The following is a 25663-nucleotide window of genomic DNA, read 5'->3' as shown; positions in this document are numbered from 1 at the left end:
AACCCTGCCAAAAGCATCAGGTTTGGTCAGTGTCAGAGGGGAGGATGGTGCTGAGCTGGGGCCACGTTCTGCTGAAGGACCATGAACTTGTGTAGATTTCTGAGCTCACCAAGGAGCAGAATGTTTCATGATCCTTCAGTGTTCACAGCATTGTTTCCACAGCTGTGGAAAACCTTTGAAAAGCAAGAATATATGTTTTACAAAACATATATGTATATTTGAACATCAGTATTTGAAAAGCAAGAATATATGTTTTCCAGAAATGAACAGAGCATTTTTAATATCTTGCAGTTAAGTGACTACATATTGTATTAACATAGTTTCAGGATCAAAACATAGTGTGATAAATTATATCCTTTATTTTTGTTAACAGATTAACTTTGTATAATTTATTCTCCCTCCCCCCACCTCCCCCAACCTTTTTTTATTTAAATTCTCATGGCAGTAATTACTTGTGGGCCCAGCCCTGGATGTGCTGAACACTTGAAGGGTGGCTTCAATGCAAACCCCATGAGATGGGCTGGGGAGGGAAATTCATTAAGTGCTTTGCTGGATTGAAGGGGACTCAAGTGTTCAGCTCCCAAAGGACTGAGTCAGTAAAGATCACAAGAATAGGCCTGTGACTTCTGCTAATGTAAACTTTAAATTGCATCAGTATTTCTTCTTTTTTTTTTTTTTTTTCATGTTGAAAAATGTTTGTCCTGTTTTGATTTTAAGAAGCTCTATCTAAGTAAGCATTTGATTTTTCTCTTAATTGCACTGCAGAAAGCTATGGAATAGATGAAGGTAACAGGAGACTCTTTACCCATCCCTGTATGCTTGCAGTTTGGAATGATGTGGAATTTTAAAGCTTACTATTCACTCTCATTTAATAAACATTATTTATTTATAGTTAAACCAGTTAGCTTTGGGATTTTAAAGAGGAAAATGCACTACTTAAAAAAAGAGATGAAAAAGGCATTTATCACCTTGTTAGCCAGCTCTACATGACATTACTTCTGTAGTGTTAGTGATGTCAAAGTCAAGGTTATGAAGTTCTAAGCTGGTTGGTTATAATTTTTTCTCTGAATAATACAAGTAGAGGTGAAAACATATACTGTGCATGCTTTTCTGCTATTCCTGAAATACTTTTCCATGTCTGCTAGAAATTAAATTGCAAATGAAATAATTCAGTTGCAATTGATTACATGTTTTGTGAAGTGCTGAGCCATTTTTAGCAGTAATATTCTCAGCCTATTAAACTGTGACATTAACAAAATTGCATAAAGCCACCAAACATCTCAATTTTATTTCAGTTACACACTGGCAGAGGTGTAGTGCACTCAAAATTTCACTCCTTCATTTTGTCTTTATTTGCCATCCTCTTGTTCCTGTATTCTTTTCTTGCAGTTACCTCTTTAAAAGTTCTCTGGGCTTTGTTGATGGTTCCAAAATCTAAACCAGCACATGGTGGAGTTCTCTTAAACAGCCAGAGGGATGTGTGCCGAGTTTAACATCATTGGTGTTGCCTTAAACTGTTTGTGTGCTTTGTCGTTCACCAGCTGTAATTAAAAAGGATTGAATTATGTTTATTGCACTGAAATAAGTGCATTGTAATTAATTTAACAATCTTACAGTTCCTTTCCTGTTGCTTTGGTTCAAACTGAGAGGTTTGAGAGGTCTCCACTGTGTGTGTACAGCATCTCTATAGGTTGGTGTGCAGCAAATGTTAATCTTAGTTTTTCATATGTGAGACATTTGAGTGACTTACTTTGAGTTTTGTGTCTTGTGGATTATTTCCTTGCCCTTCAGCAGAAACTTAATATTTCAAGTGCATTATATTCTTGTAGCCAGAGATTATGAAATTCAAAGGGAGAGGATTGAGCTGGGGCGCTGCATTGGGGAAGGACAGTTTGGAGATGTGCACCAAGGAGTTTACATGAGCCCGGTAAGCCTCACTTCTCAAACAAAAATTAACAATAAAACTTTGCTAGGTTAATAAAAAAAAAAAAGAAAAGAATATTTCTTAGAGGTCTTGGTCTGAATCTTCCAAAACAAATAACAGTTGTCTTGCTGTCTCTCTCACAACAAAGCCTAATAAAGTTCCTATGTTTTCCTGAAATAAAGTACAAAATACTTGGACACTGATCCAGCAAAATCCCAATGCACAAGAGTCACCTCAGTGAAAGCAGGCAGGTTGTCAGGACTTGTGTAATTTAGGGTGGTGCTCATGAGTTTTTCTAGAAAGACTAAGATTTCAGTTTAAATACATCAAAAAATTGTGTAAAATAGCAAGAGAAAACTGCAAAAAATAGTTAATTTCACCAAAGACCCCAAATAAAATAAATATTTCATATTAGAAGAAATTGTTGGAATTTTGATAGATTATACAAGAATTCTTGAGAACAATAATGTGCTTCTAACTTCAGCAACAGCTGATTAGGGTCCTGGGCTTGGTGGGTTAAATAAGCTTCAGTGCAATATTTAAGTAAATTAGGATAAATGTTCTGTTTCAGGCAAGTTTGAAGTCTGCTCTGATACCCTTATTTAGAAAGCACATCTGATATAATTTGCCTTGAGAGAGATTCTTATTTTTAATTTAATTCGGTTCAAGTTAACAGGAGTACCAGGGTGGAATGGTTCACTCACTTGGTGAATGGTGGTTAAGTCTAGAGCTCTGTAAAACTAATTAAAGACCCTTTTCTTATGGGCTGTTTTTTGAAAATGTTGGCTGTCTCCATTATTTTTGTGAATTGGAAAATGGATTTTACTCAGGCATTCTTTGTTGAGATTTTTAAACAACCACCTGTGGATTTATTTTATTAATAAGAATGTACTTCATTTAAGACACTGGGATATGGGAAGGTAAAACAGAACAGTGATGTCACTAAATTTTAATGTTCTGGTCACAGAGTGTAACTTACACTCTGGGAAGAAATCTTAAAATCAGTGTAAGATTAGTTCTAATAACATGGTAGTTTAGCCTTTATATGTTTAGCTTGAGTGCAAAAATACAGGGGATAGTCCTTGCCTCTTGTTCTGCTAGCTCAGAATCTCAAAAATTTCATTTATCCCTGTTCATTGCACTTGTAAAGTTCTGATACAGCATCCACCTTTCCCAGGTATTCCTGAAGGGTCACAGCCAGGCTCAAGTGTAGGGTACTGAATGGAAAATGGATTTACAGATACAGCATCCTGTTGCTCAGCTGTAAGCAATCCAGGAATCCCAGATTGTCTTTAAAGGCTGATTAACTGTGGAATTATTCCCAAAGTGTCATTTAAAAACCATTTCCTGCTCAGTACAGAAAATGTGTCCAGTCTGATACATTCTCACTTGTTTGTCTCCTTTTCCAAAACCAAAAGATCAACAAAATCCCAATATCAGGCCTTTTCCAACATTTGTTCTTCACAATCTCTCTGCTGGTTGCAGACACTGAGCTTCTTCCTTTTGATGCCCCTGTTGGTTAAAGGATATTTCAAAAGCTTGATGTCAACACCAGGAGAGGGATGGGTCTGGCAGGCATCCAGAGGTCTCATCCCCAGGCTGATTATTCAATCTTGGTTTCATAAGGGAATCATAAAATCATGATTTACTATCAGTTTTTTCAGTAAGTTTATGGGCATTTGATGTGTGAGAAAAGAATTAGATCAATATTTTCCTGCAAAGTCAGCTTGAAGATCTCTTTTGTGAGCAACTTTGAAAATAAGACACTTCATCCTGCAAAATATAAATACTATTCTAATTCTGGTAATTTTTGTTTGGGAACAGATTTAAAATAGACCAAGCATGAGCAGAGATGGAACATAATTCTGAATCTTCATTTCCTACTGGCCTTAAAAATTGGATAAGGACATTCATCAGTGCTGTAGCATTTTGAGGAAAGGTTTATTTGTAAACTGCTCATTAAACACTGGACAATTCCCAGTTTCCCACTTGGAAGGAGGACATGCAGGTCCTTGAACAAGCTCGTTCCTAATGCAGAAGCTTAGTTTTAAAACACTTCAGCTGCTCTCAAGCCATCAAGAACTTCTTATTTTTGGGTATTTAGAGGATGAGAAATCAGATGAGAAAATCCATTTGATACATGTGGTTCTGTTGAACCTGGTGTTAAAGCCTTGATCTGACTGACTATGAAAATAATATATAAAAATCTTTGTTTTACTTTCCTTTGTACTCTGGGTTCACAATTGCAGCCAATCTTTCCTCTGAAAAAGCCACAAAAAGTCTTTATTTGGCTTTCTGGGTTGCTTGTACAAGCCAAGTGTGGTTTTTAGGCACATATCTCTTTCTTTCCTCTATTTTTGCTAAATATTGTCAAGAGTTTACCTTTCTCAATAGCACAAAAAGTTTACAGTACTATTCAGTTAAACTTACCATCTTTTTTCATAATTTTTGCACAATTTAACAGGCTTAAAACACATTGAATATTTCCAAGACACATTAGATGTAAATGTTGTATGCAAGTTGTCTTGATGATAAAGGTATTTTAACACTGAAGCTTTCAGCATGTAATTTCTCAACTAAAGGTATTTTATTTAATAGTAATTTTTTCCAAAGTAATTTTGCCAGAATTTTAAGGACCAGCTTTTGGTGGGCTGTTTTTGGTGGTTTGTATTTCAGCTATTCCTCAATAATATTTTTCAGGAAAATCCAGCTATGGCTGTTGCAATCAAAACATGTAAAAACTGCACTTCAGACAGTGTAAGAGAAAAATTCTTACAAGAAGCCTGTGAGTATGAAGCAACTTCTTTTGGAATCATGTCTGTAATTTCTTGCAAAGACAGTGGCCACCTGTACCAGAAAATTCTTAAACTGCTGTCAATACTTTATTAATATTTATGTTTTCCCCTCCTGCAGCAGGTGCCAGGGGACTGCTCTACGTCCTTGCATAGCCCATGGGTGTGATTGCATGTGGGTTCTTTGATTTTCCAAATTGAGTGCTGATGTCTGCCTCCTGTAGGGCTTTAGAATCAATTCTGGAACATTAGATCTGATACTCTATTTCCTTCTTTTTCCTTAATGAATTAAAAAACCCCACAGCACTTTCTCCACTTTATTGCTTTGGAAGGTCAGGTAGTTGTTCTTGCTAGAAATGTTGTGTCCAAGAGAGATCTGCTTTGGAAATTCAGAATTAAAATCTATGCCAGAATAGGCCATTTTTCTAAATAATTGCCACAAATGTTGCATTCCCCAAGCAGCACATTTCATGTGTGGAGGAAGGCTTTTTGTTGGGGTGAATAGGAACAGAAACTTTTTAAAGAGTATTAAAATTAATGATTCCTCTATTGTTTGGTTTTGGAAGCAAATTAAGATATGGCACTTAGGCCTTCATTTTTGCCTATTATCCCCTGCTGTTGTATGCCTCTGAATGTTATAAAGATAATTGTATTTTCTCAGTAAAGTAATTGGTTGTGGTCAGATATTACAGTATATTCTATTCACTATTCCTTTATTCAAGGAGTTTTTCAGCTCCTTCAGAAGACCTGTGTTAATAGCTAATAGAGTCTCATTTTTGAATGTCATATTTTTTGTAAATTACTGTAATTTTTTCCATTGCATTTCTATCTGTTGGAGCAGTAAATACCATTGCTTACAGTAATAACTCAGCAGTCACAAGGTAGGCTGCTGTCTCCTGGCAGTGTAGAAAATAATTGCTCATTGAATGCTCCTTATTATGCTTCAAGTTTGACAGATTAGGAAATGCTGCTGTAGTCAACACATAAATAATACTTTTCAATTTTGGTTTAATAGTTTTGCCATTTCTTCTTCCTCTTTTTCATTCTAATTCCCATCTGTTGCCTTTGTCTTGTGTTGAGACTGCAAATTTCCTCAGAACAGTTGCTTACTTCACTGAATTAATACATTTCTTTCCTAATATTTTAATATTAGGAGTATTAAGATATTTTGAGGTTTGCCTATGGTGGAGTTTTCAATTCTGAAAAGATTTAGCAGCTGTTATTGCCTGTATGACATTTCATGTTATTTATTCCTTAAGCTATGTCAATGACAGGGATGTTTACTTTATTGCAATTTTCCCTGTATTATTCATAACAGTAATATTTCAAAGAATATATTATCTTCCATAAAGTTTCTTTTCAGGAAGATATGTTACTAAACCATTATAATTTTTGGTCTTGTAAACACAGTTGTCCAAGGATTTCTTTGGGGTTGCTGTGTATCCAGAAGTAGATAATTCAGAGCTCATCAGAATAGAAATCCAAAACCAACTCCTGGTTTTGGCTTGTGGTTAGTGTAAAGCAGAAGAAAATGGGTTTTATTCTTGCCTAACTTGAGGCAGACTGAAGCAGATTTTGCAGTTTGGTAATCCCTGTGTATTTCTGCTGGCACCACACAAACTGCAAGTGTGGAGGAGATGCTGCAGGAGGGTCACATGAGGGATGTTTGTCAAGGATACAGAAAGGGTGGTTTTGCCACGTCTGTGTTGGAAGAGATTCTGCTCCTCTGTGGTGAGACCCCCCTGCAGAGCTGAACCAGCCCTGGGATCCCCAGCACAGGAGGGACTTGGTGCTGTTGGAGCAAGACCAGAGGAGGCCACAGAGATGCTGCAAGGGCTGGAGCATCTCTGCTCTGAGCCAGGCTGGGGGAGTTGAGGTTGTCACACCTGTAGAAGGCTTTTGGGAGACCTTGGAGCACCTTCAGTGCCTAAAGGATGCCTGCAAGATGGGGAGGGACTCTTTATCAGGGAGGGCAGGGATAGGAACAAGGGTGATGGGTTCACCTGAAAGAGGGCAGGTTAAATTTGATTTTAGGATAAATTCTTTGATGAGGGGGTGAGGCCCTGGCACAGGTTGCCCAGAGAAGCTGTGGCTGCCCCATCCTTGGAGGTAATCAACACCAGGATGGATGGGGCTTGGGGCCAGCAAGCTGGAAGGTGGCCCTGTCCAAGGCAGGGGGATTGGAACTGGCTGGTCTTGATCATCCCTTCCAACCCAAACCATTCTGTGGTTCTTTAATTCCTGTGTCATACTGTGTAAAACATACTGTGGCTGTGCTGCCAGCACTGACATTAACTCCATGGGAAATAAAATGATGTAATGATTAAATAAGATTTTTGTCCATATCATAATCTAGCAAACATGTTTTTTCCAGTAATTGAATTATACAGTCTGGTTTTACCTCCTCTTCCAGTAGAAAGGCACAGATTAATTGGTTGGACACTGGTTTGAAAGGTTATTTTATTAACTTAGGTTATGTTCATACCCAGATCCAGGGCTGAGAGGCAGAGCCTGACCTGACTGGCACTTTCCACAGCAGTTTGCATTTTTGTGAGTGCAGAACAGCAAAGCTCAAGCAGTCACTCTTTCTACCTGCCCTCAGCACATGGAATGACCAGAAATTACTGCTTGCAACAGTTGTTTGAAGTCCTGTGATTATCTTCTCTGCTCATGGGCTAATGCTTAACCAGCAGGGGTGTTTTAATTTTTAAGAAAGGTTTTATGTAATGCACTGAATTCTGTGATTTCCTTTCAGTAACAATGCGTCAGTTTGATCACCCCCACATTGTGAAGCTCATTGGGGTTATTACAGAAAACCCAGTCTGGATAATCATGGAGCTCTGTACACTGGGAGAGGTATGAGAAATCCTCGTGCAGCTCTGCTCTCCTCTCTTTTAGCTCACAGAAAAGGCTGAAAAAACACTTCATGATACTAAAACATGCCATCAAGCATGATATCATACTCCTTTGCAGAGTTATGGACTCAGAAACAGGAGTGGCAGCTTTTGACCTTCTCCTCCCCCAGGGGAACTGCATCACCTCATTCCAGAGTGATTTAGTCAGAGTTCTCAGAGCATTCAATTGCAGTTCCAGAGTGAGAGCATGACCTCTGTCAAGATGATGATAATGTGATAATCAGTTAAACAGCATTTGCAAGCATACCTTCCAGAGTAAACTGTACATCTTTTATTCTTCCTGAGTAATGCTGCATTTTCCCTTGAAACATTGAATTTCTTATATTGGTTTTTTTTTCCTGTAGAATATCTGCAGCAGGGGCTCTAGATAAGATGACTTCCCTCATTATTATGTTTTTTGGATGAATGCTTTAAAGAAAACTAGATCCCACCTTTTCTAATCAATTTTCTTTGAGCCTTGTTTCTGAAAATGTGAGCTGCACTGATATTTCATACAACATCATATGATTGTCATTGCAATTATCAAACTGCAGTGCATTTTCCAAAATAAAACGGGAGGGATGGATAGAAAAACCTGTAGTGGAGAAGTCATCTTCTGTCAATAGATTTCCAGTCCAGTGCCCAAATCACTTTTCAAAGCCTTGTTTTGATCAATAAGGACACTCTAATGCCACCTTCCAGTAGGTTCTGCCTGCCTTATTATGGGAATAGAGCTGACAAATATTCTGCACTGATATTGGTCACTCTGAGCTACATGCAGTTGTTTTAGCACATGTAGGTTAAAACTAATAATTAAAATGAATGCTTCTAAAACAATACTGAACAATCTGTGTTTGGGTTAGCCAGGTCCTGTTAGATTCTGAAGTGATTTAGGCCATAAATGGAGGCTGCAGTCAAGGGCAGAAAAAAACAAAAAGTCCAATAGTGCTTCACTCTGCAATAGCAATAGCAGATGCTTTTCAGAAGGAGACTGAAAGGAATTTTTTTAGTTTAACAGTTTTCATATAGAAAAACTGCTTGAATTCTAAGGCAGAGTTACAATTCTTCATAGGAAGTTTATTTTCCTAATCCAGCCTTTAAGGCAAGGAAGTCATGCCCATTGATACTCATGCAAACTTCACAATTTGAAATATGCCTTTTTCAGCTTTGTTATTTTCTTGTTCTAATTTCTTTCTCCTTTTTCCTCCTTGGTGCAAAAAGCTGAGGTCGTTTTTGCAAGTAAGGAAGTACAGCCTGGACCTGGCCTCTCTGATACTCTATGCTTACCAGCTTAGCACAGCTCTTGCCTACTTAGAGAGCAAAAGATTTGTACATAGGTAAGATTCCATACATATTTATCTGTACCTGTCTATTTTTATATGTCACCGCTCTTAAAATTTTAGGGAGTGTCATTTTTGCAGAGGTTTCCACTAAAATGACACCCTTTTCAAGGGTGACACCTGCTGGTTCACTCCTGGATTGACTGGGAGCTGGTGCCAGATTTCAGTCGGAATAATTTTCAGTTGTTGCTTTGTGGTTACAGTATTTTTTTCAAGCTGTGAGTCAACTGTAATCATTCAGATATAGAAAAGCAAAACAAGGGCAGATGGCTTCTAAAGTAAAGAGGAGGGGAAATAAAATATTTATAAAATACAAGTACTTGCTTTACCAGAAAATGAACCTAAATTTCCTTCATGGTGTGTTTTGAATTTTACTCCCTTGAACGTGAACATGAGTTTCTAGTGAGAAGAGACTGGCTTCAGCCTTTTATTGTGTGCAACTAAGAGTTCATAAAACTCCAGTTATGAAGTAGAATTCATTTTGAACTTAAACAATTCACTTGTGTTTAAATACTGTGTAATTCTGTATGTCTTGTGGTAATGTATAAGCAAACACTTGCATGTAAAGTAATAGCTATGCATAGATATGTAGATATTTATGTTAGAACATGTAACAGTGGGGGAGAAAAGGAGGCTCAGGGGGGATCTTGTTGTTTTCTGCCATGAGAACTTGAGTTCCTTACCAGGAAACCTCCTACAGGACTGCAATCCTAAACCAGTTCCTTACATTTGCAGGGCAGGAAATAAATTTTCTTAAGGTGATGATACTTCACCACTTCATGTTTTGAAGTTACTAGGAATGCTGTTTCTTCTGTTTGGCAGGGATATTGCTGCTAGAAATGTGCTGGTGTCTACCACTGACTGTGTGAAATTGGGTGACTTTGGTTTGTCCCGATACATGGAAGACAGTACTTACTACAAAGGTGAGGGGACCTCTGGATCCTTCTTGCAGTGCAAACACAGTTGCTTCCCCATTGTTGAGGAATTAATCAGATTTCCTTGGTCTAGCTGGTGCATTTGTATAAAAAGGCAAGTTATTCAACACTTAATTAATGGCAGTAAATCCCTGTTTGTGCTTAAGAAGAAGGATCACAAGGTGTGATTTAAGGTGCAAAAAGGATCAAACTCACTTGTGGGTACAGATGAATGCTGAGTTTGTGCTGTCATTGCATGCTGCACACTTCAGATGCCATTGGACTAAGGAGATTCAGTACAAAACTGCCTTTGGAGGCTACTCTTGCCCCATTTTGGGTGGAATACCAAGCTTTGGTGTCTCCAGCAGCTGAGAGATCCTGAAGTGCCTGAAAGATGGGGAATGGGAAATGCAGCAGGAATATAAAGATTGCATGTTGGGTACCAAATAGTAGCATTCCAAAGCTGGTGTATATTATTAAACCATGACTACATAAATCTCATCTTTAATATTTTTCTGGTCTCATGTATTTTAAATTATCCATTATCTGTCCCCTTACACTCTGTTGTGCTTCCTCATTTTATTTGTCTCACTTTGCTGAGCTACTTTTTATCTTTTTAATTGCAAAGAGGGGGAATAATTTTGACGTGATCAATTCTTGGTGTATCTTGGGGTTTGTTACTGGGGTCTTTAAGGGAGGTTTGGGGGATGATGATGATGATGATGATGATGATGATGATGATGATGATGATTATTATTATTATTATTATTATTATTATTATTATTATTAGTTTTGTTGGTTCATTTTCCATTTCATGTAAAGCCAAACATCCGTATATATCGATATTTGAAGTACTTCACTGGAGATGGGTTTTGCCTATGAATTATTTCACTGGGAACAGAATCTTTTTTTGAGCTCTGTAGTGGGGATAACAGCCTGCCCCCTCTTGCCTTCCCTGTAGCTTCCAAAGGAAAATTACCCATCAAATGGATGGCTCCAGAGTCCATCAATTTCCGACGGTTTACCTCAGCTAGTGATGTGTGGATGTTTGGTAAGTGAAAACCAAGTGGGGAGGGATCTTTGTGTCCTCTTGGACAAGTCCAGTGTTGATTTTGACTGCTATAAAGAAATAATTTCCAAATATTTGTCACCATTTTTACTGTGCATTCTGAAAATCCAGTTTCTTCCAGCATCTTTTCCGCCTCTGAATTTTTCTTTCCTTTTCCAATAAGCCTGAATTTTCATGGGCCTTTTTATCTCTGGTAAGAAGCTGACAGAAATGAAAGGGCAAGGAAATTAGCTCATAGTTATGACAGAGATTATTTTTGTCTGTTTGTTTTGGTTTGGGTTTTTTGTGTTGTACCATTGTCATTTGCTATTTCTCGTTGTATTTTAACATTTTCTTTATGTTGAGATACATTTCCTTGCTTAATGTGCAGTCATCCCATGAGATACCCAATTTCCAGATCCTTAATTCTAGATTCCCACTTAACTTTTATAGCTCCTGGCCTCTTGAAAAATGCAACCAGAAGCACATTAAATACAAGGGTAAATAGACAAGTCCTGAAACCTTGATCTTTTTCCCAAATATACAACATTTTATATGAATCTAATGTCCTGTGCTCCAACTGGTGCTGACAGCTGGCCTGTACAAACAGAACACAAAAGTGATGAGACTGAAATAAGAGCAGGACAGTTCACCTTCTTTACAACTTAAATTTGAATGTTTTTAAGTGAAGGGTTTATAGTAGTTTGAAGAAAACTCCAGTACTGTCAGTTGGAAAAATGAAGCCTATGGAACTTTTTGGCCAATTCTAAAGTGACAGAAATAGAAACTGGTTTATTACATGTTTTCAGCACAAAAAATGTGGATCAGTGCCAACCCTAAAACCCCTCAAAGTGAAAATGCACTCTACATGTCAGAACAAGCCAGTTGGAAGAAGGAGTCAGAGGGAAAAGCAAGCACATTTTACCTTATAAGAGAGGAGATTTGAATATGAGCAAGCAGTGGTTCAGGGCAGGTAAAAGACTGCGTGAGCCAGCTGTGGGTCACTCTGCCTCATCAGGAGGTGAGGCTGGTGCTGTGTGTGTGATCCTGCTGCAGGTAAGTCCAAACCAAGTCCCTGGTTATTCATTTTGGAAGAAATTGCATTATTAGTACAAAACTGGGGTTTCTTTCTCTTTGTACAGCTCTCCTTGTTTGCTGGCAGTGAAGCAAAGGTGGTTTTGTGTGTGTTCCTCAGGTGTGTGTATGTGGGAGATCCTCATGCACGGGGTAAAGCCCTTCCAGGGGGTGAAGAACAATGATGTGATTGGGCGGATCGAGAACGGTGAGCGGCTCCCAATGCCTCCAAACTGCCCTCCCACCCTCTACAGCCTTATGACCAAGTGCTGGGCCTACGACCCCAGCAGGAGACCCAGGTTTACTGAACTTAAAGCACAACTCAGGTAGGGTTTGACTTCTGAGAGATCATTTCCTTTGTTCAGAAATATTTCTTTTTGCTTTACCTTCTGTTATGGTGTTTTGGTTCTGTGGAAAATATGAGGCACGGTGTTTGGAGTTTTTATCTTCAAATGGCCAGGTTCTTGCTGGTCTTTGGGAAAACTGGGCTTTATCTGGTAGAGAAAATGAGGTAAGGCAGTAAATTCAAATAACTGGAAATATGAATCACCTCCTTTCTCTCCCAAGAAAAACTGCACATTTTACTTGCAATTTGTTTATAATTGTAACTAAAATTATCTGTCCCCTTTACAATCCTTGGGGAAGGATTGTAAAAAGAATTTAGAGTGATTATTTAAACAAACATGCTGTGGGCTTCTGTGGTAGAGATTTATCTTAAGTAAATGAAGCATCAGGTGAGTCCTGTTGGAAGTTACTTTCTTGGCATGTAGCACAGTAGTTGCACAGTCACAGCTGTCATAGGGCAGTTGCAGAACCTGCAGTAAATGCAGCATCATAGACAGAAATTCCTTTGCTCTTTGTAAACCAGGATATAAACTACCTTTGTGTTTATCTTGGAATGAATGTGAGCACACACCTTGCAGACCAGTCTAAATTCACACCTTAGTTGATTCTGCAGTAATATATTCCAGTGATATCACCAGCCCCAAAATGGGAGGGGTATTTAAGCATTGAAACATCACTGAGGTAATGTGCAGGCACATTTGATATTTGTGACCAAATTGGGTCACAAATGTTGTGACTTTTGGATTTCACGACTGCTCAGGATGTATTTTGCATAAGTCAGTACAAGCTTTGATTAATACTTAGGTTTTGCTCACTGGCAATCCACATTGGGAATTCTTGTAATTCATTGTTGAATTCTTTGGTTTTACTCCAGATTTTATTTCAAAGTTGTGCTTTGTGGCATGTTTTATTTTCATAGTATTGTGTTTTTGCTGTCACTGAATGTTCATGGTTTAAGATAATTTACTGGTGGTTAAAATGAGAGACAATTTGAATGTAATTATGATGCTGTCTCAGAGCTGCTGTATGGAGAACTGGAAGACCTGAAGTTTTTTCCTATTAAAATTTCATGCAGTTGCACCATCTGTTACTCTGGGACTTCCTGTGTAGACTAATAATTTGTAGAACTAAGGAAAGACTTGACCCTTCTCACAGATAACTTCCATCCTCCATTGACTGTGTGGAGTTAACACGAAGGGAGGAATGTCAGGGCTGGGTAGGGGTTGCAAGAAAAAGATGTGACACAGTTGTGTGATTTGAGTAATAGGTGGAAATTGGCAATTCACTTGCTTTTTGTCTCTTTTTGGCTCTGAAAGTACAGGATGATTGATAATTTGCAGCCAGGTTGTTAACTTAAAGCTGGTTGGCACAGATGAGAATGAAGCCCTTGAAAGTGACTGGAAGATGGCTGTGGTGTGTAAATCCAAGCAGGGAGAGTGTCTCACCAGGAAGGAAAGAGGATGAGTAAATCTGGAGTGTGCCCAAGAGCCTGGCTGTCCTCAGAACCAGCACTCAGGGCATGCAGCAAGGCAGGGTCTCGTTGGTTACACATCAAAATGTTTCCCAGCGTGCTTGGGTGAGCTCTGAAACAGGTCACCCAGAAAGACTCTGGAATTTCCATGCTGGCAGACATTCAGATTTTGATTGGAAAAGGCTCAGAGCACCTGGCCCTTGCTGTGCAGGGAGCCCAGCTTCAGCAGGAGATCAGACTTGACCTCCAGGCACCGCTTCCATCTCATTCTGCATGAAAAGTGCGCCCACTGTGGAGGAGTGTTTGCTCCTCTGGTCATGCTGGGAGATGTGAAGCATTGTTTACATGGCAATCTCTCTCCTGGGGCCACTGCAACCCTAAAATCCAGTTTTCACTCTGTTCCCACCAAAGCAGGGAACTTTCTGCCACACCAACCTGGTGACCTTTATCTCCCAAATTTAGGCAGCATGGTTGTCCTTAGGGCTGCTTTTTGCTGCTCCAGACAGAGCCAGCCTCTCACTGGAAAGGTTGCCAATTCCCTGATGTTGAGGCAGTCTCAGGCAGCTTGGGAGGATTGGGTTTCAGAACTCAAATTCCCATGAACTTGCAAAAACAAGCGATTTCCCTGGTGGCCTTTCCCTGTGGTGTTGCTGCTGCTCGTTCTGGATGCTGTCCAGAGCAGTCTCTTCAAGCTGAGAGCAGACTGGATGTTTGCTTGGAGCCAGATACAGCACTGCAGCATTCACCTCTCTCTGGTTTAATGAAAAAAAAAAATAATTCATGGCTTTGGGAAAAATCTTCTGCATCTGGAATAGCATTGATGGGAGCATAAGCATTTCACATGCTCTCTGTTATTTGGTGCTTTTTCTGTTTCATAGTAACAGCTGCTTTACCTAAACTGAATTTGCAGCTGATTGTGCAAGGCAAAGGTGCTGATTTCTGCACAATTTATGCACTGTTATTTGTTGCTACATATGAATTTAAGTACTGTTATTAGAGTAGTAATTTTATAGCATTTGATCTGTCTGAAGTGGATGTGGTTGAGTCAGTCTTCCCAGCAAACACAGAAACAAATGGGTGGATTGTGGATTTCCAAATGTAATTTATCCTTGCATTCCAAGTGCCTTTCTCAAGAGGTGGAGGGGGGTTAAAAGTCAGATTAGGTCATGGCAGTGAGGTGCTACCCTGCTACTCCTGCAATTCTGACTTGGTCAGAATTAGAATGTAGGAATTTTTTTTTTAATTGGGAAATGTGTGTTGCCTTGCTGGTTTTGTGTAGAAGAGATTTTTTGTCTTGCAAAATAATATAAATAATATAAATGGTAAATAATATAAAAGGGTTTTAACTTTAAACTTTCAAATTTATGCCATTTCATGACATTTTTCACTGTTTTGGAACAAATTTTGTTTAAAGTACCTTTCATGAACCCGCTCTGTTACAGATAGCAAAACAAGGAGCAGTTGTGTCATTGCAGAGGTGACAGTGTCACGGTGGCCCATTGCTGGTCACAGGTTTTAACAAAGTGTTTCACCCCACTGGCATCCTGGGGCTGCAGGTCACATTGAAACAGCTCTAAAAAAAATGGGGGGGAAAAAGAGAGATACTATGCTTTTAAATGACAACAGTGAGATAATTACCTGATGAGAGCTGGACTTGAGCCTTTTTGTCACTGCATTTGATGTAGATCCTGAAATGTTGCTTATAAATGAAAATTGGTAAAGGTGAGGGCAGTTTGAGTCTTCTTTTATGGCATTCTGACAAAAAAAAGACTGTAACACATACTTCAGATACATGATGGGGGCTGCAAGATGCTTTGCTGTTCTTCTGTTCTTTGCCTGTGACCATTAAGAATAGTCCATTATCCATATAAAGGTGCTTTCATGCTAGAACAATAGGTGCAAGTGTGTTCCTCTGCCTCCAACTTTGTATTTTTGGGTGGCAGAGGGAAAGAAAGAAGCTGCATTTTGGGGGTCAGCACTTTAATGTAGGTTCCCACACCACTGTAGCAAGAGACACTGGTGCTGCTATGCCTTTTGGAATATGAGGATACAGTTCAGTATTTTAAGTCTTCCTACCCTGAAGGTCCCCATAAATGTTTCTTTTTTGCTGGCACAGGCCAATTTCAGTAAGAAGTTCTTTGTAAATTAAGTAAGTTTATCAATTATGCAAACTTAATAGTTGAGATTTTTCTTGAGACTTCACCTCACAGAGAAGTTGAGTTAAATTTGTCTGTGCTACCTCAAGATTTGCTAGGGGAACCACAGGGATAGAATTCTCTGCTTGCTCCTCTTTGCTGCTAAAAATATGTGCAGTTTGGGAAAATATGCCTAGATCTGACTTCTCCTGACCTTCTGAAAATTCTAATAAACTGTTCAGAGAACTTGAGCAGCTGCACTGAGGAAACGTCAAAAATATCTCTTGGCACACTCTTCCTTCATCCACAGACCGGTCTTCCCTTTGTGAAAACAAAGACCTTTCTGTGAGTCATTTCTATTCCTTGTGGTTTTTTCTAGTAGTGCTTCTCTGAGGCATTTCTATTTTATATTCTTGTCAGCAGAATCAAGGGCATCCAAGTACAGATGCTGCTGCAGCCCTCCAGCCTCTGGCCAGGCTGCTCTGGGCTGCTGGGAAAGAACCTCCTGATGGCACAGGCTGTGGGAGAGCAGGGAGGATGAACTGCAGTTGGAAGGCAAAAAGCTGAGCCTGTGTTAAGAAAAAGAAGTAATTTCAAAAGAAATTTGTCATTTCTGGCGATGCACGATGATGGTGTTGCACACTGGGGCACCACAGATAAAATGGCTTTGATAGCAAAGCAGAGGTATTGGGGTTTCATTCCTTTTTATGGAAAACCAGGACTGTGCTGTGACAAATTCCACACATGGCCCCAAATTGTCAGTAAGCCATCTCTAAATTTAGCCAGCTACTACCAGCCAGCTCCATTCTATTCTTTTGCTCAGATTAGAGCAACTGCTGTACCAACAGCTTGGTAAAAACAGCTAAAAACCTACATTTTGTTCATTTCTCTTTCATTAATCTGGGCACACTTTTTTTTTTTTTGCCTTGTTTTGTTGAGGGGTTTTCTAATCCTGAGGTCTTGTCTTGAGAGATGATAATCATGGTTCATGGCTGTTGGCTGTGTGTTGGCTGCTTTCTCATGCTGTATAAAAATACAGGATACCTGAAGTGTGAGATTGCTTTAAATCAGGGGGTTTGTGCCAGTTCTTCGTGGGTTCAAGTAGGAAATCCTGCATTTTCCTTATTCTGAAGGAAGAGAGAGGTAAAATAGAAGGATTCTCTCTTCACTCCCTCTGTTAGGCTGTGGCTGTGTTTCCATGGTACTTCTAGCAGGGTGACTTTTACAAATAACTTCTCTGATTTTGCTTTTGTTCCACATTCTTGTGTTGCTTCAGCAATGATGGATTGAAATTGCAGCAATAGTTATAAACTTGATTTAGCTGCAGCGAGACAAGCTTCTCTGCCTTTTAGAAGTGGCATAGTTTGGGGTTTTTTTGGCTGAGTAAGGAAAAGCAAAGTTCTTGTCTCCAGCAGGAATTTATTCTTGAAATAAGCAGTGAAGTTCCACGATGAGAATAGATTGCTGGAGTTGATCTCATCCCCTGAATGAGTAATTCTGGGTGGTTGTTTAGCAGGCTGAACAGGAGATTATAAACTCAGAACTTAGCTTTGTTTCTGGAAACTCCTGAGTGATAAAGAAGCTGGAGTAGCTCCTCCACAGGATTGTCTTTACCCTGGGGACAGTGATATGGAAACAATCTGCCCTGCTCACATCTCCAGACTGTCCGTGTAGCGTGCGGCTCCAAGGAATTGGCAGCTCCCTCTTTCAAAGCTTCTCTCTGAGTCTTTTTCAAATGGCAAATATCCAACATTAATAAGCCACATAGCAGAGCTGGGAGGAGGCTGGCTGTGGGGGCAGCAGGAGCACGTTCAGCTTCAAACAGGCTTTTTAATAGTCAGAACAGTGGTAAGTAGCAAACTGGTTTTACTACTGTCTTGTACTTTGTGAAAATGCAGCCTTTTGACCTGAATGCTTAGAAGCTGAGTGAATTCTGTCAGATCTTTCTGTTTTGCTAAATTGCTTGGCTGAATGTGTTCCTGGTTAGGCTAAAACGTAAGAGCTGAAGTATTTTTGACTGCTTTCTTTAACAAAAGAAAAAAAAAATCCCAGTGATCTGAAGCTCTTGAGTTTCAGTAAAGAAAATTTTCAGTTTGTTTTGAACCTTTGCAGCAGTTCAGTAGAATATTTTCTTGTGAAGATTAAGCTTTCATGCAAGTAAGTGCTTGATTGATTTTCTTTGAGGACTTCTCTGTGTAATTGCACATAAAAAGAACTGGTATGGAAAAAAAATTGTGTGTGAGATCAACCACAGCTTTCTGATAAGTGATGCTGTTTTCATTGTTAAAAGCTCCCTGGTAATCCTACAGAAATATTTCTTCCTGATACTGGTTTTCAGACACAAAACCAGCATATGTAAAATAAGTTTGGCTCTCAGGAATTTTATGACATTTCAAGTTAAGTACTGTTTATTAGTCTGAAAACTGCAAGGGCTGTGGGGAGAGGTTTGTTAGTCACTGAAACTGGAGTTTTGCTTGATTACAATGTGTTTTCCTTAGTACAATACTGGAGGAAGAGAAGCTGCAGCAAGAAGAACGAATGAGAATGGAATCCAGGCGACAAGTCACGGTGTCCTGGGACTCAGGAGGATCAGATGAAGCTCCTCCCAAGGTAGCTAAGACTGCAAATTACGTGTGTTTAACAAAAAACAAACATAAACTTTCTTTTTATTCCATTTATTTCTTCAGAGCCTGCCCTGATGGGTTGGTTCAAACCACGGCATTTTGGCTACTTCTGTCCCCATCTGGGAATCTTTGCCTGAAATGACCCAGCTCTGCTTGAACTGTGCTTAGACCTGATCTGTGCTGTGATACTGCTTTAAAGATTTTCTCTTTGTACTTGAAATTGTAAAAGAAACCCAGAGCTGCCACAAAACTGTCTCCTGGCTTTTCCTTTTCCTTCTTGCTTGTAGCACTCCTGTAAATTGTTGGCTAATGAGCTCTCAGGCCAGCATGAAGTTTATTTATAACACATTAGTGACAGGACAGGAGTCAGCTAATTGCATTTTCCTTCTTCTGGACAGAAAATGAGGGGTTTGTTTCCAAGGAGTGTACGTGGTTTAGTTTCCACTTCATTTTCATTTCTGTCCTGTTTGGATGTCACTGATGACTTCTGCAGCTGTGGGAGTCCAACCTCACCAGTTCCCTCTCACTCTGCTTCCCCTCTGAGTTATTTTTGCAAGTTGTTGCTCGAAAGTTCGAGCCTGTGTTTTGAAGAATGTAAATTTTGTGCAGTCACCACTGTATTGTCTGTGTCCTGATAGCTTGTAGTGAATTCCTGGAACTCCCAGGTTCTGGAATAATAATTAATTAATATTAATTCTGACAATAATTCCAGGAGTACTTGTGTGGCACCTTGTGCTGAACACATTCTCCAGCACTCCTAGAAAGGCAACTTTTTGTTTTGGTTTGAGGGGAGGGGGAGGGTTTGTGTTTGTTTGGGGATTTTGGGGTGTTTTTTTCTCCATTTCCAGGTTGTTGCCTGATAGATCAGATTTCTGAGCTTAGTTCTGCATTTTGGTACCTTGATGGCAAATAGAAAATGTGGGCAGTGGAATTGCTGTTTTCATTTCAGAGTTAGAAACAGCAAACAATCCATCAACCTGTTTAGTCATCTGAGATGAATTAGCAGGATTTGGTGTTTATCTAAACAGACAATATTCCAAGTTACAGAAGCAGATAAACTGCATAAATTGAACCAGTATAATGCTTCATTTGAAATGAGCACCTTTGTGTGTGATGTATGAACTGAAACACTTGACCAAAGATATGTTTAAAATGCAGTTAATTCTGCCACTGGAGAGAATCTGTTTTGAGGGCGTGTCTGTGTCCTTGTAGAAATAAACTGTATTTCTGATGCTGTTGTTGGTTAGGTTTTTTAATACATTTCTTTTGTATAAAATATGGATGTGCTTAATAATGGCATTGGAACAAGTGGAATCTTGTAGGTATGAGGCTTTGTCTCTTTAATTATTATCTAATTTTCTAATGGGACAGCTGATTTTTAAATTCTTCTGCTGATTCATTGTAAGTGTTGCAGGTCTTAAAACTCCTGCACATCCTCAGACAATTCCCAAGTCTCACAATCCATACTATGAGATCACTTGGATCTCACAGCGATATTTCTGTTAGAACCCTAAGACAGAAAACATCCTAGCCCAGAATGAGAATGAATTTTTTCATCAAGCAATGATCAATTCTGCAGTCTCCAATTAATGTGGTTGCCTTTAACTGCCATAAGGACTGACTGAGAGAGCCCTTTGCAGAATGATGAAGTTTGGGGGGGGGGTTTTCCCTCTTTGGTTAATTTTTCTCCTCCTGAAGTATGCAGCAATGCTGTTCCTTATTCAAAAATAAACCCTCAACCATAACTTAGGAGATTCAGAATATGATCAAAAGCACTTTCCATGTTGAGGTAATTAGTTACACAGAAGTTAATAATCAGAACTAACTTTATACCTCAGAATACCATGTGGAAATAGCCATGCAAATAAATCTATTTGGTTTGTGTTATTCTTACTGAAACAAAAGAATTTACTTTTGAGAGCAGTCACAAAAGCAGCAAATTAACAGCAAAAATTGGAAACAAGGCTGTATTGCACCTGGAAATTTGATTTAAGACTTAGGTTCTTAGATGATGTTCTCTCTAGAGTTGAACAGAACAGAGCAGGTCACTGAGTGCAAGCAATTAAATAAATACAAAGAATTCACAGAGCAAGAATTATTATTGACATACTGAGCAAACAATTCAGCTGCATCCATTGCCAAGCAAAAATGGAGGAAAACTTAATTTTAGTTGTTTAAAAAAAAGTGTTTGTAATGACAGAAAATCTGTTTTGGGGTTATTTTGAAATTTGCCAAACCTGTAAATGTTTGTCTCACTGAAACATAATTTTCTGGGTTTAGTTGTGTGTGTTTAATGATTCTAAAAATTCCTTTTTCTTTCCAGCCCAGTAGACCTGGTTACCCCAGCCCCAGATCCAGTGAAGGGTTTTATCCAAGCCCACAGCATATGGTACAACCAAATCATTACCAGGTATTACATTTAAAACCATGTTTTTATTTTTACAAATGTGGTTCTCTATCCTAGATGCAGCTGGTGGGATTGATGCACTTCTTACATGGTTTATTTTAATTCAGTTCAGTTCTGAGTTTTGTTTTACATAGGAAAAAAAACCCCAAAGTGAGCCTGGTAGGTTTACTCCAGATGGTAAATATTTCCACATCTGATGTGGTGCTCAGATTCCTGAAACTGCAGTGAAACACATCAGACATTTCCATATTTATTGAGGGAATGTGGTGTTCATGTTGACATTTGTGCTGAGCTGTGAAATCACTGGCTTTATAAAATGGCATTAACTGGGGACCTTTCCTTGGGGTCATTGGTATTTTATTTTCTGTGTTCTGATAGCTGCTGCCTTTAGCTCCACCACATTGTATACTCACAGGTTTTGCTTTTCTTCCTAAAACTGCTGAAGAAATTCAGAACAAAAGTTTGTCTTTAAAGGACTTTGAGCAATTTTAGGTCTGTTCGAGGCTACAGCCACATTACAGCTGTCTCAGTCAAGAGGATTTTTTCCATGGAGAGAGGGAGGTTTTCATTGATTTAATAAGTACTTCAGGCTCATTAAAACTACTTGGATTTTCCTGTGGAGAAGTTCCCAGGCCACTCAGCTCAGCACACTAATTACATGCTGCCACTCCAGCCTTAAGCCTGTAAGGTACAGCAGGGGGTACATTTTTATGGGGCTCTGTAGGTTGATGTTTGCAGGCTCCTATTAAATGGAACATGAGCTCTGCATGTGGAGCTCTTACATATGTATCTATAGATTGAGTTTTGTCCTCAGAGGACTTTGATCTCCTTGCCTGTAGAGGTTAGAGCATGCTCTGATGCTGCTGGTTTGATAGGCACCATAAAATACTCAAAAGCTGTATTTGTGTCCTGTTGCAGTTATTCTAAAATAGTTATGTTATGATGAACATCCTCAAAGACTTAAAACAGGTGTCATATTTTGGCTCAGCTTCCTTCTTCTGATGTTGCTTCTCCTTCTTCCTCTCAGTGACTGCTTGAGTTGAGTCATTTCTGTGCTTTCATGTCTTGGAGGGGATGTTTCCATTATGGGGAAGCACAGGTCTTACTAATATCTTTGTTTTTCTCTTTGTTTTTGCCCCTGTGGGGTTTTTTGCCCCCCAAAGGTGTCTGGCTACCCTGGTTCTCATGGGATACCATCCATGGCAGGCAGCATTTATCCTGGGCAGGCTTCTCTCCTGGATCAAGCAGATTCCTGGAACCATCGGCCTCAGGAAATATCAGTGTGGCAGCCAAACATGGAGGTAGGAGATCTGACACATCTGCTGCTGTGTTCCCTACAGTTCAATGCACTTTTTATTATTATAAATTGTATTACTACTATTATTTAGGTAGATCTGTTACAGGAGAACTGAGTTTTTCTGGTGCTTTTAAAATTGCCTCACTGCAGTGGACTGGGTCTTGTATTTCCTGAGATCCCTGTTGCAGGGAGGAATGATGAATCTGATTCCATGATCTTAGAAGGCTAATTTATTATTTTATGATCTATATTATAATAAAGAATACTGAACTAAACTATACTAAAGAATAGAGAAAGGTTACAGACAGAAGGCTGAAAGATAATAATGAAAACTCATCACTCCTCCAGAGTCCTTACCCAGCCTAACCATGATTGGTCATTAAGTCAGAAATAATTCACAGTTGAATAAACAATCTCCAACCACATTCCAAAGCAGCAAAACACAGGAGAAGCAAAGGAGATAAGAATTGTTTTCCTTTATCTCTGAGGCTTCTCAGCTTCCCAGGAGAAGAATCCTGGGCAAAGAGATTTTTCAGAAAATAGGACGGTGACCGCTGGGCATGAAGTGTCACTTCACATGGATTCTTGATGAAGTTGTTACTACTTATCTAACTGAATGATAGCAAATATTTGGTGTTTGTTAAGAGAAGGCTTTACTGGAACTTACTGCTGTTCACAGAGATGGGAACACTCATAAAAAAAACTTCTTGAGAGATCCCCAGCACAGCTGAAGGATTGAGGCTTCTTTGTAACTTACCCAGAGAGAAAATGAAAGGGTCTAAAAGACTGTTCCTGAGCTGAATTCCTTCTGGGTGCTCTCCAGCCTGTCGTGATTGCACTGAGCTGCTGAAGAACATAAAATTAATTCCCCCTTTAACCCTCTGTCTTTTTTTTTTTTTCCTATTCTTTGCTGCTGCACACTTTTTAATTCCATTTTTTCCTTCCACAAAGATTCAGTTTGTGCAGCTTCTGTCTTAAATTTTGTTTCTTCTCTAACCAGCTCTATTCCCTGTGTTCCTGATAAACATTTAAGTGGTCTATGGAATACAGGGAACTTTGTTACCAAATTTCCCTTGGGTTTTTAAAAAATACTAATTTATACACTATTTCCTAATGATTTCCAGGCAGCATTGGGGTATGGTATGTGGAGTATTTGTAAGCTTAAGACATGCATAAATATTTGGTCAAAAATTCATTAAAAAAATGTTTTTGTGACATGCTTTGTAAGCTTAAGACAGCCGTAAATATTTGGACAGAAATTCATTAAAAATGTTTTTGTGACATGCTTTGCCACTGTTGGCTAACACTGAATAGTGTATTTGTTTTGATTTTAAAAAATGTATCTTGTAGCTTTTAACAACTGGATGGTTACATTATTGCTCAAGACCAAGAAAACAAAATTGATAAGTCTGGTTTTGTTGCCCAGCTTAAATGAAGTTCAACACAGGAAGTGACAATGTTGCTGAAAAACAGAACAGAATCTTTCAAATCTTTTTTGGTTGCAGTGACTAAGAGCAAGGCAGATAAAAACTGTAGGGTTAGAAGGAGTTTCTTCCACTGCTCTTCTTCAGCTTTGGAAGAGCTGAAGAAACTCTGCTTGACTGCTGCTGAGAATTGACTTCTAAAAAACTTTCCTTTTTTCATCTCTAAGTTCTTGCACCTGTTGATAGGAATTTTAAACTGTGAGACTGAGTGAATTTGCTGTGGATTGCAGGATTCAGGCACTTTGGACATCCGGGGGATGAGCCAGGTTCTGCCCACACACCTCATGGAGGAGAGGTTGATACGGCAGCAGCAGGAGATGGAGGAGGATCAGCGCTGGCTCGAAAAAGAAGAACGATTCCTGGTAATTCTTTGTTTCACAGAGCTTCTTAATTCCTCCTCATTTTGGGGTTTTGTATTGCAGCTGGTTAAAACTGGTCACTTCTGTGAAAGGAGAAAATTTACAAGATATAGGACCCCCAAAATGTGGGTTTGGAAACAGGTTTTAAAATAAGTGTTCAGCTAGTGAGAGCCATAGTTCAGATCTCTGGAACAGCTGTGGCTTTTGGTGAATCTCATTTTATCCAGCTGAGTGTTTGTGTGGGGGAAGTTGTGGGTATAATTCTCTGCCCATCTGGAGGTTGCCTGTTTGTTCTTATACAGAACTCTACCCCTAAAAAAGATGTAACCATCAGCCATCTCAGAGTTGTGGCTGTGCTAAGAGTTGTACCCAGCCTTGCCCTAGAGGAATAATGGCACATGTTAGTGGGAAGAAATAATATAAGAGAGAGTTCTGTGAGAAGGGAAAAGCTCTGAACCTCACCACGAGCAGGAAGAAGAAATCATTGGTAATGGGATGTTCTGCTATGTTTCTCTGCAATTCCACAGAGAATTGTTGTCAGTGCCACTGGTGTATGTTGGTTTTGGTTCAGCTCTGGCTTCCCAGTTGACGAAATTCAAATTGAATAGTGTTAAATTTCTCCTGAGGCTGATGGCTACAGATGGACTAGAAGGTAGGAGTAGAATGTCACCAGGAGGCTGTGAGTGCCTGAGGCTCACGGGGCAGGGGATAATTTACAGTGATGTGTGTGGGTTGTGACACACAGCAGCCCTGTGCTTGACCTTGGGCATATTTCAAGGAATGTTTCAGTCTGGAAATCTCCTGTGTTGGAGCTGCTGTGGACATTCCCCCATGTCCAGGACATGTTCCAGCTGAGATCCACATTGTGCCTGAACTAAGAAGTGACTTTTGATTAATGGGTGTTGAAACTGGTTTCCTTCTAAGTCCATTTGGGAATTGCAGTTTCCCATTGGGGTGACAGCAAACAAACCCCTGTGCCCAGATTGCTTGGTCTGAAGAGAGGGAAGGGAAAGGAAAATTTCTTCCCTAATTTAGGCATTAGCTTTTCCAGTCTTGTGTGGCACCAGTTGCTTGTGACCTACACAACCCAGGAGGTCAAAATCATCCCACTGACAATTAAAGCTTTAAAGATGGTAAAGAACTTCTTGTGGAATCAGCTTTCTGTCAATGGGGCATTGACTTTGCAGGGTGGCAGTAGGTTGTGTGGGAGCTTTCTGCAGAAAACTTTCTGATTTCTTGTGTAGAATAAATGATGATTATTTGTGGTGTTTGTTGATTCAATCTCTGGACCATTAGGGTGTTTATCATCCCCCAAATTGACATTGAGAAGGAACTTGCTGATTTTTCTTTTATCTGTAATACACTCATAGCATTTGGGAGAGATTTGCTGTGTTTCCATTTTGTGTTAGTTTTATTGTGAGCAAACACCTTCTCTCTTGCATCTGTTCAGTTGAGGAACTGGAATCCATAAGAGATTTCAATTCTTTTTCTTTCCACATTAACATTTTGACTGTAGAAACTTTGAGGTTCACCCTTGGATGCCTGTTACAAATTT

General features: G+C 39.4%; 1 protein-coding gene across 8 annotated transcripts in view; it reads left to right on the top strand.

Moving 5' to 3' along the window:
- PTK2 (protein tyrosine kinase 2) overlaps positions 1 to 25663 on the top strand; it is a 189932-nt gene that overhangs the window by 149141 nt on the left and 15128 nt on the right. For 4 of the 8 annotated variants that reach the window (XM_050971676.1, XM_050971675.1, XM_050971674.1 and 1 more), the window contains 11 exons: positions 1830 to 1927; positions 4625 to 4709; positions 7472 to 7572; positions 8832 to 8947; positions 9773 to 9873; positions 10826 to 10915; positions 12108 to 12312; positions 18436 to 18547; positions 20885 to 20971; positions 22132 to 22269; positions 23980 to 24111. In XM_050971676.1, the coding sequence (XP_050827633.1) occupies positions 1830 to 1927; positions 4625 to 4709; positions 7472 to 7572; positions 8832 to 8947; positions 9773 to 9873; positions 10826 to 10915; positions 12108 to 12312; positions 18436 to 18547; positions 20885 to 20971; positions 22132 to 22269; positions 23980 to 24111 (1265 nt within the window). The other 4 variants (XR_007777015.1, XM_050971679.1, XM_050971677.1 and 1 more) reach the window with 4 other exon arrangements.

Source organism: Serinus canaria, chromosome 2 (genome assembly GCF_022539315.1).
Source record: "Serinus canaria isolate serCan28SL12 chromosome 2, serCan2020, whole genome shotgun sequence".
In the NCBI taxonomy this organism is placed as follows: Eukaryota; Metazoa; Chordata; class Aves; order Passeriformes; family Fringillidae; genus Serinus; species Serinus canaria.
This window is presented reverse-complemented; position numbering and strand designations above follow the sequence as displayed.